Genomic DNA, 17,111 nt, shown 5'->3' with positions numbered 1-17,111 from the left:
AATTACTGATATAATGTATCAAAGTCTCTATAATTACTAGCAATTATATATATATATATATACAATATATATATGCAATATACATATAGAAACTTTTAATAAATTCAAACTTTTCTAAACATGTATTGTCAATTTAAAATATAATTTAGCCAAAACGAGCTATATCTCCACGTACCATCCCCGCCAATTTTATCGGTGGTCCTCTTTTCTTTGTAAGTACTTACCATAAAAAAAATGAGCTACTAATAAATTTAGCCGGTTTTTGCATATAAGTATATTTTTAATTAATTTTTTTTATGTTTAATTATTTTATTGTATTTCGCTAATGAAAAAAATTGTAATAACTTTTTTAATATTATTCTTTGCAATCCAAATCCTTTATACGATTCGTTATTAAATTATAATAATTATTTACAACACAGTATACAATAATAAATGCTGTTCAAAATATATATAATAAAGATGATAATATAGTAGCATAATTAACAAATTTTAGTAATGCGAGATTATACGAAAACATCGAAAATATAATACATACGACATAAATTTTTCTAAACCAACGTTTAATGAAAAATTGATGAACGTGCAGAAGAAGTACTAACAACAATTGAAGTGAGTGTTCACTCGTTACCCCTCGTGCACCCTCCTTAGCGCTCCTCGTGGGACCCAACCCTTCAGGCGGACCGAATCCCCAAAATTATACCTTGTTGCACCGAAAGGTACAACAAACTGTTCGAGATAAGGCGAACCCGATAATAACGAGATTTCAAAGAATATTTATACTGAAAAATTTATTATATGAAATTTAACAATTCTTTATTTTTCTGCATTTTTCAAAAATTTGATTTATTACTATCCCGCTAATATGAGGGTACCCATTCGACTTATCTCAAACTTTTTGTAGCCATACATTTTTAATTAAATTCATCGATAAAAATCAAAATTTGTTAAACATATAATAATTTCATAATATCTGCAGATATTTTATCACAGACAAGTATGTATATATATTAAATTAATATAATATAATAAGACGCTACGCACAAATACAATGTAAGGGGATCGATCCACCTTCTCGTAAGCAACACACTTCTCGTGCGGAACACGATTGGTGATGGAAGGTCCCACGGTTGAGGGGGCGACCTTAGGCCGGGGCTCGACCACTGAAGGCCCGTCATCGTGAGGTCGTTTGTTGGATGTAGATTTTTTGTCCGCGCGCGAGGTCCCGCACGTCACAGGAGAGGACTCAACAGGGGTAGAGGCATTCGGGGGGAGGTAGGACCCGTCACACCCGGAATAAAGCGATTCGCTTTCCGATTCGAAGCTAACGTCCATAGCATTCGCACGAACAACGTTATCGTGTGATGAGGAAAGTTCGGAATCCGAAGCATACCTAACGGGCGACCTTGAACATGTACGCCTAGACGAGGAAGCGAGGAGAACGACAGCTATACTACTAGATTCATGATCATCCTTTTTCTTTTCCCTTGCTTTCCAGCAAGGACACAGTCAGACACTGTGTAACACAGTGTCTGACTATGTCCTTGCTGGAAAGCAAGCTTCGTTTCTTTGTTTTTTTCATAGATTTATTGGGTCCTTTACTCGAATCCGACACCGTCGAGAAATCCGGCTTTTTAAGTCCGGATCTACAATAGATATTTTAAGACTTAAGCAGTAAGAAATTGACCAATTACAGTCGAATTCGAGGAGAATAATCGACTATGATTCGTCCATTTCTTATGCTTTAAGGCTTAAAATTCTATTGTAGATCCGGGATAAAGAAAGCAGAGGATGGTGAGGGTACATCACCTTGTGCAATCTTCGATTGCGTAGAATCAGTCGCGCCTCCCGCACGTTCGAAGAAACTATTAGTCTTCAAGAGATAAAAAGCGACGTGCGTCCGTCAATGGCGGACCGCCGCCCGGATCGGGCGCTAAGGGGGACGCCCCGGCCTGCATGGCAGAGCCGGCAGGAAAGTCAAGAGAAGAGCTCTAGGGTGCGTTCCTTTATTTACTGCAAGTACTGATGCTATGACGTCAAAAAGTGTACTGCCAATAGCGTTCCATTTTAACTTCGAGAACTATCGAGGTGTTGCAACTTTACAAATCGGAACTTATCGCAGTACGCTTCGTTCAACTAACCAAGTTAACGTACATTACGTCCACTGACCACTGTATATAATTAACATTGTTTGTTTTTCGTAAACAATGAGTGAAATACTCAATGAAAATATAATTGCATTTATTGCAACTATACTAGTAGAAATTATAGCTGAGGATGAATCAAGTGATAGTGATAGCGATACAGAAATCTACAATAAGATAATCCTTGCCATTTTCAGCTCTTTTTGCATCCTCGGGACTAACAATTATTTTATATGATTCATTAGTTTCACTATCGATTAAGGTTATCTCTAAGTAAGTAGCCATCTTGAACTGCGACTGCTTTACCTCGCTGGCTGCAGTAGTTTCAACAGGAAATGACATCAAAATTCATGATGTCATAGATCTGTACAAGTGCTTTCGCAGTACACTGCAATCCATTTTGGAACGCCGTTGGTAGTACTGGCAGTACTTGCAGTAAATAAAGGAACGTACCCCTAGAGTAAAAATGGTGGTCAGATACTCACAAGCATGAAGAATAGAGATAAGGAGGTCGAACTGGCATGAAAAAATGTTCGAAAAACACTGCCAAATTGCTCACTGAACTCTAATTTACTAATGTTCCACTAGATGGCGGCTCTGTTTCATCGTGCCTTAGGGTGGAGTCCCATGAGGTGTATTTATCGCGTATCGCATAACCGCGTAACCAATCAGAAGCGATCTGCTGTTATAGTTTCGCGTTTTACTGATTATTGATTGGTTATGCGCTTACGCGATACGCGGCAAACATGCCTGATGGGACTTCACCCTTAACGTCAGTGTCGATATCGTTACGATATCATTGCACAGATATTTTACATGGTAAAAAAGCTGCGCAACAACAATATAACAGTACCGAACTGTCGTTAAAAGTTACAGAATAGACCTACAGATGCGCAACCGCTCAGTGAGCTCTTTCATCTGATTGGAATATTTTTTTAAATCCTAAAATATGGATCAATCAGATGAGAGAGCTCCCTGAGCGGAGCTCACTCAGGCTGCGTTCCACTTAACGCTCGCAACGCTCGTGAGCATCATTTGTCCTTGTTTAACATTGGATAAACGATAAGGATAAAATGATTCCACGAGCGTTGTGAGCGTTAAGTGGAACGCAGCCTCAGTAGAGCTCAGTGAGCGGTTGCGTATCTGGATTCACTCTAGAGATCAATGGTTTCATCAGCTGATAATGACAAGTCGACTATTGACATCGATGTTGCCAAATGTGCCAAAATTGAAGGCTTGAGAATTACAACGATGATAGCATCCAACAGCAAATCTGAAATTCTCATCATGATTTGATGGCATACGTATGTGCAGATTGTACAGTCGTACAGTAACGAGTATGCAGCTGTTTGCTTTCACAGCCACCGAGTAAACAACGGTAAAACAATCGCGTTTGTACATTCAAAGTCGGGATTCGAGTGTAAAAAGATTAGTGCTCGAACCAGTTGCTCAAAAGTATGTTACCGCGTGGTTTTTGAAACATACGAGTTTGCTCGCATCATCCGTTCCCGATGTTGTCAGCGACACATTTAGCTCGTATGTGCCATTTGGAAGTAACACATCATCACCGTAGCTCGTTGGCGAGACATGCTCGAAAGCCATCTCAACATTCAATTATCTCGAGTCTTTATCACCTGCGATAACGAGCTTTTTAAACAGAATGTGTGATATGACTTGATTATCACCAGCTTCTTCCAGACCACAAATGGGAAAGTGATGGACTGCGATAGAAGCATGCATGTACATGTATTCTTATTTTGCCTTTTTCTTTTCTCTTTTTCCTTCCCTTCTTTTCTTTTCTCTTCTCTTCTCTTCTCTTCTCTTTTCTTCTCTTGTCTTCTCTTCTCTCCCTTCATTTGCTTTCCTTTTTCTCTTTCGTTTTCTTTCAAATTTGTATATGTAATTTATTATAGCAAAAATAATCTTTTCTTGCAGATGGAACATAGGAAGAATCATTATATGTTGGAATATTCTTTAAATAATATGCCATGTGTAGATTTACAGATATATTATAAATTGAATGAATAAAAAAATAATAGTTTTGTCCTCCTGTTGATAAGCTTCTAACAAATATCAGGTGTGTTGTGTGTGTGTGTGTATGTATGTGTGTGTGTGTGTGAGAGAGAGAGAGAGGAGAAAATTTTGAAAGGAAGAGAGGTAATTTTTTATAAATATATATATATATACACACTATTTATATTGTTTTACTTTTACATAGATTGTTACAATGGATGTTGGCATTGTCAAAATTGCAGAAGATAAAGATTTTGAGAAACTGAAGCAGTTGTATGATGATAATAACAATTGGAAATTAGATTATAACAAGCCTGATTTATCTGTTTGGACAAAATCCGTCCTAGGAATTAGTTTTAAAATGGTGAAAGTAAGTTCTTCTTTCAGCAAATAAATTTTACTTTTCGAATGAGATTGAATGACTTGATATTACAGATTAGAACACGTTTCCCTGACGTTTCACCAGAAACACTGTATGACGTTCTACATGACCCCGAATATAGAAAAGTTTGGGACACTCATATGATTGAATCAAAAGATATAGGATTTTTTAATCCAAACAATGATATTGGATATTATTCCAGCAAGTATTACTTTATTTATGAATCTTAAAGTTCTAATTTTTACATCTTGCTTTATTGTTATTATACAAATTTTAGTGGCATGTCCATCTCCGTTAAAAAATAGAGATTTTGTTCTTCAACGATCTTGGTTGGATACTGGTATAGAACAATTGATATTGAATCATTCCGTTTATCATAAAGATTATCCACCTAGAAAACACTTTGTACGAGCAACATCTTACCTCACAGGTACAATATTATTACATAAAGCAAATCAAATTGCGTTTTATGCAATATATATATATATATACAATTTACATTATACACCCTTTCGTATATACAAAAGCATTATTATATTTAAGGCTATATTGTAAGGCCTTCGCGCAATGGAGACGGTTCCGAGTTGGGTTATGTATCACATACAGACCCACATGGCAAATTACCTGTGTGGCTCGTTAATAAAGTTACACAAATATTTGCCCCTAAAGTAAGATATTACTTATAAAGATATTACAATGAAATATTAAGTATCAAACAAATAAATGTAATATTTGCTTACGAAGATATATTTTGTAGATGGTAAAAAGATTGCATAAAGCCTCTGTAGGCTATCCAAGCTGGAAAATACTTAATAATCCAAATTATAAGCCTTGGCATTATCCTGAACAAATAATGGCACCTAGAATACGTATCGAAGAAGTAAGGATTAGCTTATTTTTGTACGAGTTTTCGTACTGTGTATATCGGCTTATTACATGTCTTACTGTATTTTCACGAGGGTTTTATATACGAGAGTTAAATTCAAAAGTAAGTTTCCCTATTTTAGGAAAAACAAAGATAAAGATTAAAAGTATGAAAAAATTTATTTGAACTCGTTACATTTTGGTTATTTTTCTTTAAAATCGCCATTTTTCCCTATGCATTTGTTGTATTGTGAAAAAAGTTTTTCCACGTCTTGTTTGTACCACGGCATGCCCATTTACGCGAGCCATCTATTAACACCGCCGTCTTAACTTTCTCATCATTATTGTTGGCCGCTCAGATAGAGCAGCTTCAATTTGGTGGAAAAGATGGAAGTCGCTTGGAGCAAGATCTGGAGAGTACGGAGGATGTTTTTATTGTTTTTCAAACCCAAAGGACTCACTCAGGTCTGCGTTCGGAAATGTTACCCGAATGCCTTTGCGGATGTATTATATTTTATCCTTGGTTTATCCTTGGTTTAACATTTTGTGAACAACAAGGATAAGACGATACACGGAAGCACTCGGTAATATCTCAGAATTGTTTTTTATGTAAAAAAAATTAGGGAAAAAAATATTTTTGGATTGATCGTAGACGGCTCGCGAAAAGTGGACACATCGTGGAATACACAAGGTGTGAAAAAAAACTTTCCAAGATACAACAAATGCATAGAAAAAAATGTCGATTTTTTTCTAATAATCAAGTAATAAGTTAAAAAAATTTTTTTGAGATTTTTAAACTTTGTTTTTCCATTTTTCCTAAAGTAAGGAAACTTACTTTTGGTCTAATTCTCGTAGATTTTATACAGTCTTTGATTTCTCTAAATAAAATTTTGATTTCATTTCTTTCAGTATTATGTATTTGACATGTATCTCTATACATATATGTTTATAACAATTTTACTCGGTAATACGCAATAAAGAGATATATACATATACATATATAGAAAAAAATAGACTTTGTTCTTCTTTTGTATTTAGTCATTAAATATAATTTAAAAAAAAAACCAATTCTATGATCTGTATGCAAAGTTGATTTCTACAATCGTATGCTATTAATTCGTTTCAGTGCGTAAAATCTGCAGAAGAGAAGAATTCAAAATATAATTATGTAGACGAATCTAATTTAAAGGAAAGTTTGGTTAAAGAATCTGCCGCAATGGATAGCGATTAATTCATAACGATACAATAGAGACTTGAAGATTTTTAGGTAAGTAGGATATAATAGTGACTAGAATAATAAAAAACTGTAATGAAAAGTTCCAACAGTATTATAGTATTAAATGCAGATGAAACGTAACGGACAGTTTGTACAATTATTAAAGTTCGATTTGCATATTTCTTACTGATAAATGATTGTAATTATACACAACGCAACATATTTAATGTATGTATAATATTAAAAGACACATATTCAGTTGTCATACGCGCAGGCGCCTTATGTGCGGACGTGGCTGCAGTATATGTAAACGTCAATAAGAAAATATTCGATGGCCTGCTTTGCATTAGGCACTAATTTTCAGTCAGATTTGTTGTTGGTATTGTTATATAAAGCGCGCAAACATATAATAAAATGCCATACAATATGGAAGGTATACTTTTGAAACTCTTTTTATAATTTATATCACAGGGCGTACGCGTGCATTATATGCACACACATATACATATATATCTATTGAAATAACCATCTGAGGTATCTTCTATATTGTGCACATTGTTATACTAAATCTTAATACATATTAATGTACTTATATACGAGGTAATTACAACTTTTTGTAGCATCAAAGAATGAAACGAGTAGTTTGTAAGAAGTTTTCAAATATTTTGGAAAATATCAGAAATTCAGCTGACATTTCTATTTTAAAGCGATATAATAAAAGGACATCATCGTCAAAAAATTCATTACGTGAAAAACAGATACATTCCTTTTATACCACATGGATACTTAAATGTTACAATTTTAATTTGTAAAACGAACCAACAGTTTGAGTTATGACAAATTTGAATGAATGTGTGTGTGTGTGTGTGTGTGTGTATGTACATACATACATACATACATACATACATACATACATGTGACGATTCTCGTTGTTCATTTTAAACAAATGATGAATTTTGTTCACAACGTTGATGTTCTCCACTTCTTTTGACAAGTGTCTCATTAATTGCGTATATACGAAGAGTTCTGTACGAAGATTTGTGTCAAACTTCAATAGCGTATAAAAAGAGGAAAACAAACAAATTTCTGCGTTAATATTTTTATACTTTTCAAAATCAAAAGATTTGGGCAAATCAGATTTTAAAATGTATGTATATTGTAGATTGGAGACTATCATCAACTATACGCTTGTGAAGTTTGAGACAATCATCAGTTTTACGAAATATTTTGTATGGTGTATACATTTCATGATATAAAATTATAAATAGAAATGTATTAATTCATTAACAAACAAATAACGAGATGGCCTAGAATGTTTGAATACTATAAGAATGAAACTTGATACATCGAATCTTAATTTTACATTTCTTTACATGATTTGCGGAAAATATAAAATAAAATGTAATACAAATTTATAGAGAGCGTAAGCTTAACCGATTACTTTGTAAGGCTCACAATAAAAAGTTTTCAAACCGGCTTTATTTAAGTAATTATTACAGAGGGAAGTTCATTTATAATCAAGTACCAAATCAATAATATCAAATGAGGAAATTGCAAGATTGACTCAAAGAATTTTGAAGAATGGGTTTGACAACAATAATAATAATAATAAAATTTATAATATTTAATTTTATTATTCAGGTTTTCTTTTGTGAAATTACAGTAAAATGAAACATACATGGAATCCATTAAAATGTCATCAGCAACGTTTCTAGTTTAGATACATTGTAGTCTAGTCTAGATAATTGTACAACAATCTTGCATTGTTTACGTTTTCGTAACTAAATTTGCAGATAAAGAAGTATAAATCATTAATTCTTTTTTTTTCAATACTTTATATGTTATTATCTTATGTATATTTTACATATTTATGGAGTCTTCGTTTTATTTTCTTCTTATCGCTTACTATGTTACTTTGAATGTAGAATTATGCTTCTCGGCTTGATCTACAGAAATTCACGGCGAAAACACGTGTTTATACAACACCTGAATGCTAATGGAACAGTATATAATCAAGTATATAGTATATCTGTAGGCCACGTACGTTTCATCATCATCCGGCGATAATACGTTTCAAAATATCGAGTATTACTATTCGGTATTAATTATTATACATATATGTATATGTATATATATATTCGGACATACTGGATACTACTCATATTTAGGTAAGTTATATAGACATCTACGATATATCTCCGGCGCGGTATGTTAAGAACAATAACAAAATATTATGCTTGGATTTCGAAGATTTGTACTTGAAATTTAAAAGAAAAAAAAAGAAAAAGAAAACAATTGGTAAACTAGAAGTCTATACCGGTCGAAGCTGGATCTTTAATGCTTTTAAATAATTTCTATGTGAATTTATATACTAAATATGTAGTTATTTGAACTGTGCGTCGAAATAATTTTTCGAACTTATAAACGCAATCAAACTACTATAGTGTAATATCACAAATTAAATTGATAAGCAATTTAATAATTTAATAATTTAAAAAGAAAACACTTGGTCGCTTTCGTTGTCGAGAATAGTTCTGTAGTGGCAATGAGAAGTGCGAAATTAATCGCGCGAATCTATTGTAAGGAATAACTGGCATATTTGTAATTTTATATTTAAAATATGAATTCACGGTACCAAGTCGTAGTCATGATAGACGGAACGGTAAAAGATCGAGTTAGTCTCAGATATGTCTTATGTATTTTATTTGTAAGATATATTAGAGAATATACGTATGTATACTCTGAAGTATAAGTGGCTAATGCAACATAGAGACCCTCTAATAAGAGTTTGGTCACCTCCCCGGTTTGTGATTGGTCTGACATTTATCATCCATTCCCGCAAATTTCTTTAAATTCAAATTTGTAAAAATTAATAAATTCGTAAAAATTAAAGTAGTATCAATTACAATTTTTATTATTATTTAACTTATATTAACTAAAAAACTTTAATAAAAATTAAATTTAAATACAAATAATACAATTAATGCTTTAAAATTCTTAACAAAAAATACATAGGTAGCAATAGGGAATAAATAAAGTAGTATATCTATGCAGAAAAAAATATTTATTCCATGTAATATATAATAGTCTTGTAGTTTATAACAGACAGTCTTATAATTCTCAAAAGTATATTATATATTATATTAAAAACTACTACTATTTTGACACAGGAGTATTTTGTCCATGTTTCTGAATATTAAGTACAAACGTTTGTGTGTCAATTTATGTTGATTTGTGTTTGTTGTTGGAAAGCCATTTGTTAGGTATACAATATTTTTGTTATTTAATAAAAATAATTGTTTTTGTATTTAAATGCATAATAAAAAAATATTATTCCTTTAACGTATAATAAAAATAATTATTTCTTTGGTATTTTTTAACACATAACAAAAATGTATTACATATATTCCTTTAACGCATAATAAAAATAATTATTTCTTTAACACATAAAAAATTATTTCTTTTATATTATTCCTTTCACGCATAATAAAATTATTTCTTTTATATTATTTCTTTAACGCATAATAGAAACGTATTATTCTTTTTTTTAAAGCATTATAAAAATAATTATTCCTTTACTTAAATGCATAATGAAAATGCATCATAATTTTACTTAAATGTATGAAACTATGAAGTTTGTAGAAGCTACAACTTACAGTGCCACTAGAATGAGATAGCATGATTTTTCTCTTTCGCACAATTTCGACGAATAATGGCGGACTTCACGTGTCTAGACTCTTATTAGAGGGTCTCTAATGCAATATGGAAGGCGCCAGTCTTTTTGTATTTGCTTTTTCAAGCGAATGCAATAAAGTGCAGTCGAGCGCGGTAAAGCAATCGTACGTTCTACATCTATTCGACTAGATATATTGCTTTTTAGTGTACATACGTACGTTTCCATCGTATCGTATCGATTTTGTGTTGAAATTTGTGTAGTTTACGTATATGCAGAATACGCATATCATATACGCGACGGTTGGAAGAAGGAATTTTCTTCTATAGCACATAATCGTAAGAAAGGATAAATATGTTTTATGATATCGAATCGCATCCGTCGCTGCCTGACGACAAAGGGTTTATTATAGAAAAATCGCATTTTCGTTCAAACAGCAATACCGATATCGAACAAACGGTAATATCGCAAAAACGTAATTCAAACGTAATTGATGCAAAATGCGACAGTATTATATTAACATCGATTGACAAATATGAAAACGACCATCTTTCTGCGTTTAATACGAGCTGCAGTGCAGGAAAAGCGAAAACGAAAGAAGCAGATGACAAATATGAGAACGATAAGATAATATCAATTAATGATAAAGATACACGAAATAGGTCTAAGGTAAAATTATACGTATAGTATGTATATGTATATAGACTTCTATACAAAGCTAAATCTAAATCTATATATTTCAAAAAATTATTTCTGCTGGACTGCGTTCAGAAATTACGCCTAGATAATTCTAGGGTGCATTTTTGCTATAATATATGTAACGTAACCTATAGCTTAGAGTTATCTGGGCGTAATTCTTGAACGCAGCCCTGAATTAGATGCACGCGCACACACACACATACTACATTTAACAATAAATATATCTACAAGTATCGTGCATGAGAATGGTCCTGTGCACAATAGAAGAAATAAGGAATTAGGAATAAAAAATAAACGATTTCAACCTATCAGAAACGGTGTATTCCGATGTATCCGATTTCTGATTGATTAAAATCGTTTATTCTTTATTCCTAAAGCTCTAAACACAATGCGAGGTAACAGCGACAAGAACAGCCATAGGAATGGCTATAGAAATAAGCGATATACCATATAATTGTCGCCTCCTGTTACACAATGCTGCGAAAGAAATAAAAATGCCAACTAATCTGATCTCGTATATAGACCGTAGTATATTCTTCCATCTGCTTCAAGATTATAGCACACGTAATGAACACAGAATGAAAAATCTAAACGCTGATTGGTGGGCTATAAGACGATAGACATAGAATTCCAAGTCGTCGGAAATTTATCACTATCCTTATTCCGTATTTCTATGTGCATTGACATATGAGGTCTGTTCCTTTTGGTTGAACTTTTGCACCAGTTTATCTTTCTTCCTCTTCTTTCCTCCTGGAGAGAAAAGGAAAACAGATGAACTGCTGCAAAAGTTCAGCCAAAAAGAACAGACCTATGGATTCCCGTATGTTGGATTACTCTGTTCCTATCGCTATCGTTATCGCTATCGTTATCGCTATTGCTATCGCTATGTCTATCGCTATCGCTATTGCCTTGTGGCTTAATTCCTTATTCCTTCTATTGTGCGCAGGGTCTATGTCTTATATTTCCAAGGTTACACCGTATAATTTTATCAGGGTTGCCACTACAGGTTGTCATAAATTAAATTGGAAATCAAGGAAATCAGGGAATTAATTAATTAATTGTCAGGGAAATTGTACAACGATCGAAGATATCACGGAAAAGTCAGGGAATTTTGCAAAATTTTTTGGAAAATTAAAATTTATGGATTTAAAGAAGTTTAACATATGTACTCTGATAATAAAGCCTGCGAAGACAGATTATGAACACATCCTGCTACCAATTTTTGATTGCAGAAAGGCATCAAATTGTATACAGAATTTGTATTATCTGACATTGTCAGCAAATTGCTCTCTGCTAGAAATATAACAAAGCCTGTTAGACATGCTATGCCAGCAGATTGATAGCAGAAACCGAACAAAGTTTTAATTGTATAACCTGACGGCAGATTGAGAGCAGATTGAAAGCAGAACCTGATTCGAGCAGAATCTACTCGGTTTCTGCCACCAATCTGCTGGCATATAGCTTTGTCGACAAATCTATAGCCAAATGCGGACACAGATGGCTATGATTTTGTAGTTAAAATCTGACGGAATTTGCTGCCAATTTGGCCTCAAATTGCTAACATTTTGCTATCAGGGTATATGTCTACGTAGTTTTGGAATACTATCAACTTGACAATTAAAAATGTAAGCAGTGTCAGTAACATAAATAGTAATTTACATTGCTGTGTTGAATTGATCTAGCTGAAAATATTTAACGGTTAATTTCCAAATCAAGATGAAAATACGGAACATTTCAAAATATTATTGACAACTTTAGGGAAAATCATGAAATTTTATTTGGAAATCAGAGAAAAGTTATATAGAATTTTAGGCTGAGGAACTTAATTGTGACAATCTTGTTTATTTCAAGCAATGAAATTTTAAATGAGCTAGTGATAAATTTCTGTAAATTTACGAAACTTAGCAAATATGTACAATTAAATTGACTATCTTATATAGAGAGATCATCCGAAATACATCCGTTTTTTGCATCTGTAGGTATATAATTTAGTCTTTTAATTAATTTTGCAATTACGGCATCATAGGAAGAAAAATCGCATAAATGTTGTGGGAACCTCGATCTCTTCGAAAAAGTGTTTAAACCGATGAAAGGATTATCGAAGGATTTGGAACGATCGAGAAGGAAAAAACGAGCGTTTTCATTATTCGATACCTTGATCTCTTTGAGTATCGTTGCTCCTTTATCGATCGGCTTTTGGAGGGGTGTATGGGCAAGCATGGATCATCATGCAGAATTGTGAGTAACAAAAGTAACAGGAGAGTCAATTGGAATAATTGTGAGATATGCGCGAATGAAGCTGAAATATTTTCGATGATGTGAAGCTAACGTATAATAAGCCTATTATAATTGTCAAATCGTTTGAGAGAGGGAGAGAGGGAGAGGGAAAGGGAGGGAGAGAGGGGGGGAGAGAGAGAGAGAGAGAGAGAGGAGACGACTGTTGAATCGATAACATCGTAACATATTATTAGGATAATTAACGGTTTACACGCATACACGCATGTACAAATTGATAAATGTACTTTGCTCTGAAAATTACGATATAAGTAAAACATGTAATATCTGTAATGTATATGTGTATATATATATATATATACTATATATAAATCCTCATATGTGCATTTGGTGAATTTTTACGAGCGACCTAATTGCAGCTCGTAAGTATTGAATTTTCGATGCCGTCGTATTGGGTAAAACAATCTAATTGCGTCTTGTAGCTCTTATTAGACGAATAAAAAAACACGTTAATATTGGGCGAGTTCTAGTCGGTAAAGCGGCTAGGTGTGCTCGCGCTGAGCAATTAAACATGATTGATTGAATCTACAAGTAACCCTACTGAAAAAAATCATGTCATACAGTTGCATGACGAAATCATGTATATAATTAAAACATGTAAATCATGTAACGGATTGTTCCAAATCAGTACGTGAATTTTAAAAAGTCACACGATGATATGTTCTTTTTTCTTCTATTTCTATCATTCAATTCTTTAAAATTCGATAATTATATAAAATCACATATGATGGATGAAATTATTTCTAATATCATATGATTTTTCAAAATTACATCATTTTAAAAAATCACGTACTGATTTGGAACAATCCATTACGTGATTTATATGTTTTAATCACATGATTTCATCATGTAATGTGATGACATGATTTTTTTTTTAGCAAGGAAGAATCAATCAAGTTCGTTCGCTACGCGAGCATGCAGCCTAGCCGCTTTGCTGCGGTTTGAACTTGCCTATTGATTTTTTAATAATGGACGCTCTATAATCGAGCATTGCCGATGAATGTAATTAACGGTTTTATACATTTCATTTTCATTTCATAACGTGGCATGATCAAGTCCTAACAGTTAATTCTAATGGCGCTAACGACACCGAAAGTTAACTAGGATCGAGTTGCGTAGAGTCGAAAGATACGGGAGTGGTTCACTTGTACACTGTTGCAATTGCCCATTGTCAATCACAGCGGTTTTTGCATGGGGAACTTTTTAATTTTTTAATTTTTTCTAATGCTGTGATTGGCTTGTGCGCAATTGATTCGTGTGTAATTCCAGATACACACCCGAAAGATATAATGAATTTCTTAAGTCATCAGGTATCTACACCTATAGACGGAGACTGCACATAGCAGAGTATGTGACGTTTTGTGTCAAGAATCTATTATGTATTTTTTTTTATCATTTACAAATGGTGAAACGTTAAAAATTGTCCATTCATATGTCCATTACGCTGGCGCGTATTTAGCAGGATTTTGTTAACAGGTTTCCTAGCTGGTTTTGTTTTACGTTCGGCGCAGCTTTGCACACAGCATACACGATTTTCAAAGATCAATTTCACAACGTTTACATGAAGAAGTGGGCTAAATTAAATTGGCGAAAACGACTGCGTTATCGGGCTTTACGAATTCTGTATACTTACACCTTTGGAATGGCATGCATCGCGCATTGGCGGGGTAGTTGGATCATCATCGATAATCATCTATTTGTGCACACATGGTAAGTCAATGTGATAATATTTCAGTGACATTTTGCATTTATCGCTATTAGCGAAATAGATAAAATAGAGAAAATGGAGATTATTTGGATCGATATATAATATAGCAGCAGGCAGTTTATTAATTGTCACGTTTTACAATATTTCTCTCTCTCTCTCTCTATATATATATATATATATGTGTATAGGATAACAACGTCTTTGACATGCTCGCTGCTGGTGTGCCTGGCGATTCTACGTTCCGTTCGCAACTTGATAGCAACCCCATTGATAATTCTCATCGACACGCCTTGTTGCGTTTTTAAATTTCCTACTAGATACAATATGGTAAGTTAAACATGGAATAATCTAGTTCAGTTTCTTGTCTTCGTTCTCGATAAGATCTAAGATATATATCTGCGAACACGTATTTGTGATTTGTGACGTTTCAAGGATAATAGCAGTTATATAAACGCATTTATGCAAATTTTTGTACATACTTGTGTGTAAAAAAGAGCCAATATATGATTATGATTAAATTATTAGTGAGGGCGTGGTTATTTTGAATTTAAATTATCGGAAATTCTTCAAATAAACATTGTTCAAACTTGTTTCTGTTTTCCACAATGTTACAATATAAGATAATCGATGCGATATAGGCTGCGTTCGAAAATTGATTTGGTTGGTGTTGGGAAAGGAGAGAAAGTCGGCAGTATTGGAAATTACCAACGCTGCGTTTCGTTTCTCCCACTGGGACTGCTGGGAAACCAAAGTAATTATAAAAATAGAGAAGAAATTATAAGCTATTTGAAGTGTTACAGGAGATACATAGTAGTCATTAAATATAAGATATAACACGTTATTCAACTTTATGTATAACTCGTAGAGATGTCGTATATTTAATTGTAATCGTAATTAAATACAATAGAATACAAATCTATTCAATTCTAACCTCTGATTTTTCTTTTTTTCTTTTATGCATACTCCGGATACATGTAAAAGAAATTTTCGATGTAAGATCTTTTCTATTATAATATGTATGTGATACACACATGTAAAAGATATGAAAACATTTTTTTGATAAATTCATAAATTATTTTTTCATAAATTTAGAAACTATTCCTTTTTAAGTATAATCCCAGGTAGCAAGGTGTCGTCATTATAACGTCGATTTAAGGTCATTTTTCGTCATTTGACGTCAGTGGACTAAATAATGATATAAAAAGAACGTGACATTCATGACGACATATTATCGTTATAAATATGTCGTCATTTTATCGTCATTTTTAGGTCATATTTAATGAATAATCAATAAATATGATGTGTGGAATAACCCAATATTTAGAGTGACGCCCGTTCGATCACTGCGATTGACCACCAGCCACTCACAGCGCTCATACAATTGCACGCGAAATATTATATACTGTCAGTACTGAAAATCTATAGTATACGTAACATATATGCACTATAGATTTTCAGTACTAGGTCACGTGGTCAAAATTGGCGAATATCAAGCGTCAATTTTGAAATGTGGCTAAAAATGAGCCGCGCGTTAGCATGATAAAGCCTGTTACATAATACGTCGTATGTCGGTGTCGTGAGCAGAATGCTGTAAGAATGAACCTATCACAGTCGAGTATTCTCCTCACTTTCGACTTGATTGGTCAAATAACTATAACCACTTACAACTACGCTTACGACGACTATTGTAGAATAGGCTTAAGACCTTAGTACGCATGGTACGTGGCATATGTATATATCAACGGTCTGTGTCCTCTTTTATTTGTTTTCACAATTGAATTGCGTAATTTTGATGATAAAAGTGTATAACGAACAATGTATAAAGTAATAGAGTTTACTAAAGAAGGAGGAGGTGGCCTGGCAATTGTGCACACTACATGGATAACGCCACGTAAAAGGAAGTATTTTGACCACCTTATAAAGATAATGCAACTTTTATGCGTGCCTTAATATCGTCAGCTTGTTTCCTGGATACGTATATTTCTCGGCACAAATATGTCGTCGTTTTGACGTCATAAGTATCACGTCATCGGTCTGTGACTTATGCACGTCATTATCACTTCGTTTTTGATGTCTTTTATGACGTGACTTTGGTGATATTATTGACTAAAAAAAGA

The 17,111-nt window shown here is 33.3% G+C and overlaps 2 protein-coding genes across 4 annotated transcripts; both read left to right on the top strand.

The window, feature by feature from the left end:
• Positions 1 to 3,293: 3,293 nt before the first annotated feature.
• LOC108725810 (PCTP-like protein) lies at positions 3,294 to 7,432 on the top strand. Of its 3 annotated transcripts, XM_018453048.1 has the most exons (9): positions 3,294 to 3,884; positions 4,080 to 4,221; positions 4,363 to 4,527; positions 4,593 to 4,740; positions 4,817 to 4,969; positions 5,083 to 5,207; positions 5,297 to 5,419; positions 6,530 to 6,670; positions 6,879 to 7,432. In XM_018453048.1, exons 3-8 carry the CDS (start codon positions 4,372 to 4,374, stop codon positions 6,632 to 6,634), a joined length of 810 nt encoding a protein of 269 aa, XP_018308550.1. In that variant the 5' UTR covers positions 3,294 to 3,884; positions 4,080 to 4,221; positions 4,363 to 4,371; the 3' UTR covers positions 6,635 to 6,670; positions 6,879 to 7,432. The 3 variants fall into 3 exon arrangements, with proteins under 3 accessions (XP_018308550.1, XP_018308549.1, XP_018308548.1); XM_018453047.1 differs by having other exon boundaries at positions 3,294 to 3,522; positions 6,530 to 7,432; XM_018453046.1 differs by having other exon boundaries at positions 6,530 to 7,432.
• Positions 7,433 to 10,950: 3,518 nt separating this feature from the next.
• On the top strand, positions 10,951 to 15,518 carry LOC108725849 (uncharacterized). The gene is made up of 4 exons (XM_018453100.1): positions 10,951 to 10,961; positions 13,018 to 13,229; positions 14,763 to 14,996; positions 15,183 to 15,518. The coding sequence occupies exons 2-4, from the start codon at positions 13,078 to 13,080 to the stop codon at positions 15,328 to 15,330; spliced, it is 534 nt and encodes a 177-aa protein (XP_018308602.1). The 5' UTR covers positions 10,951 to 10,961; positions 13,018 to 13,077; the 3' UTR covers positions 15,331 to 15,518.
• Positions 15,519 to 17,111: the final 1,593 nt, after the last annotated feature.

This window comes from Mycetomoellerius zeteki, unplaced genomic scaffold (genome assembly GCF_001594055.1).
Source record: "Mycetomoellerius zeteki isolate Tzet28-1 unplaced genomic scaffold, Tzet1.0 scaffold364, whole genome shotgun sequence".
Taxonomy (NCBI): Eukaryota; Metazoa; Arthropoda; class Insecta; order Hymenoptera; family Formicidae; genus Mycetomoellerius; species Mycetomoellerius zeteki.
Note: the sequence above shows the minus strand (reverse complement) of the source record. Positions and strands in the feature narration are given on the sequence as shown.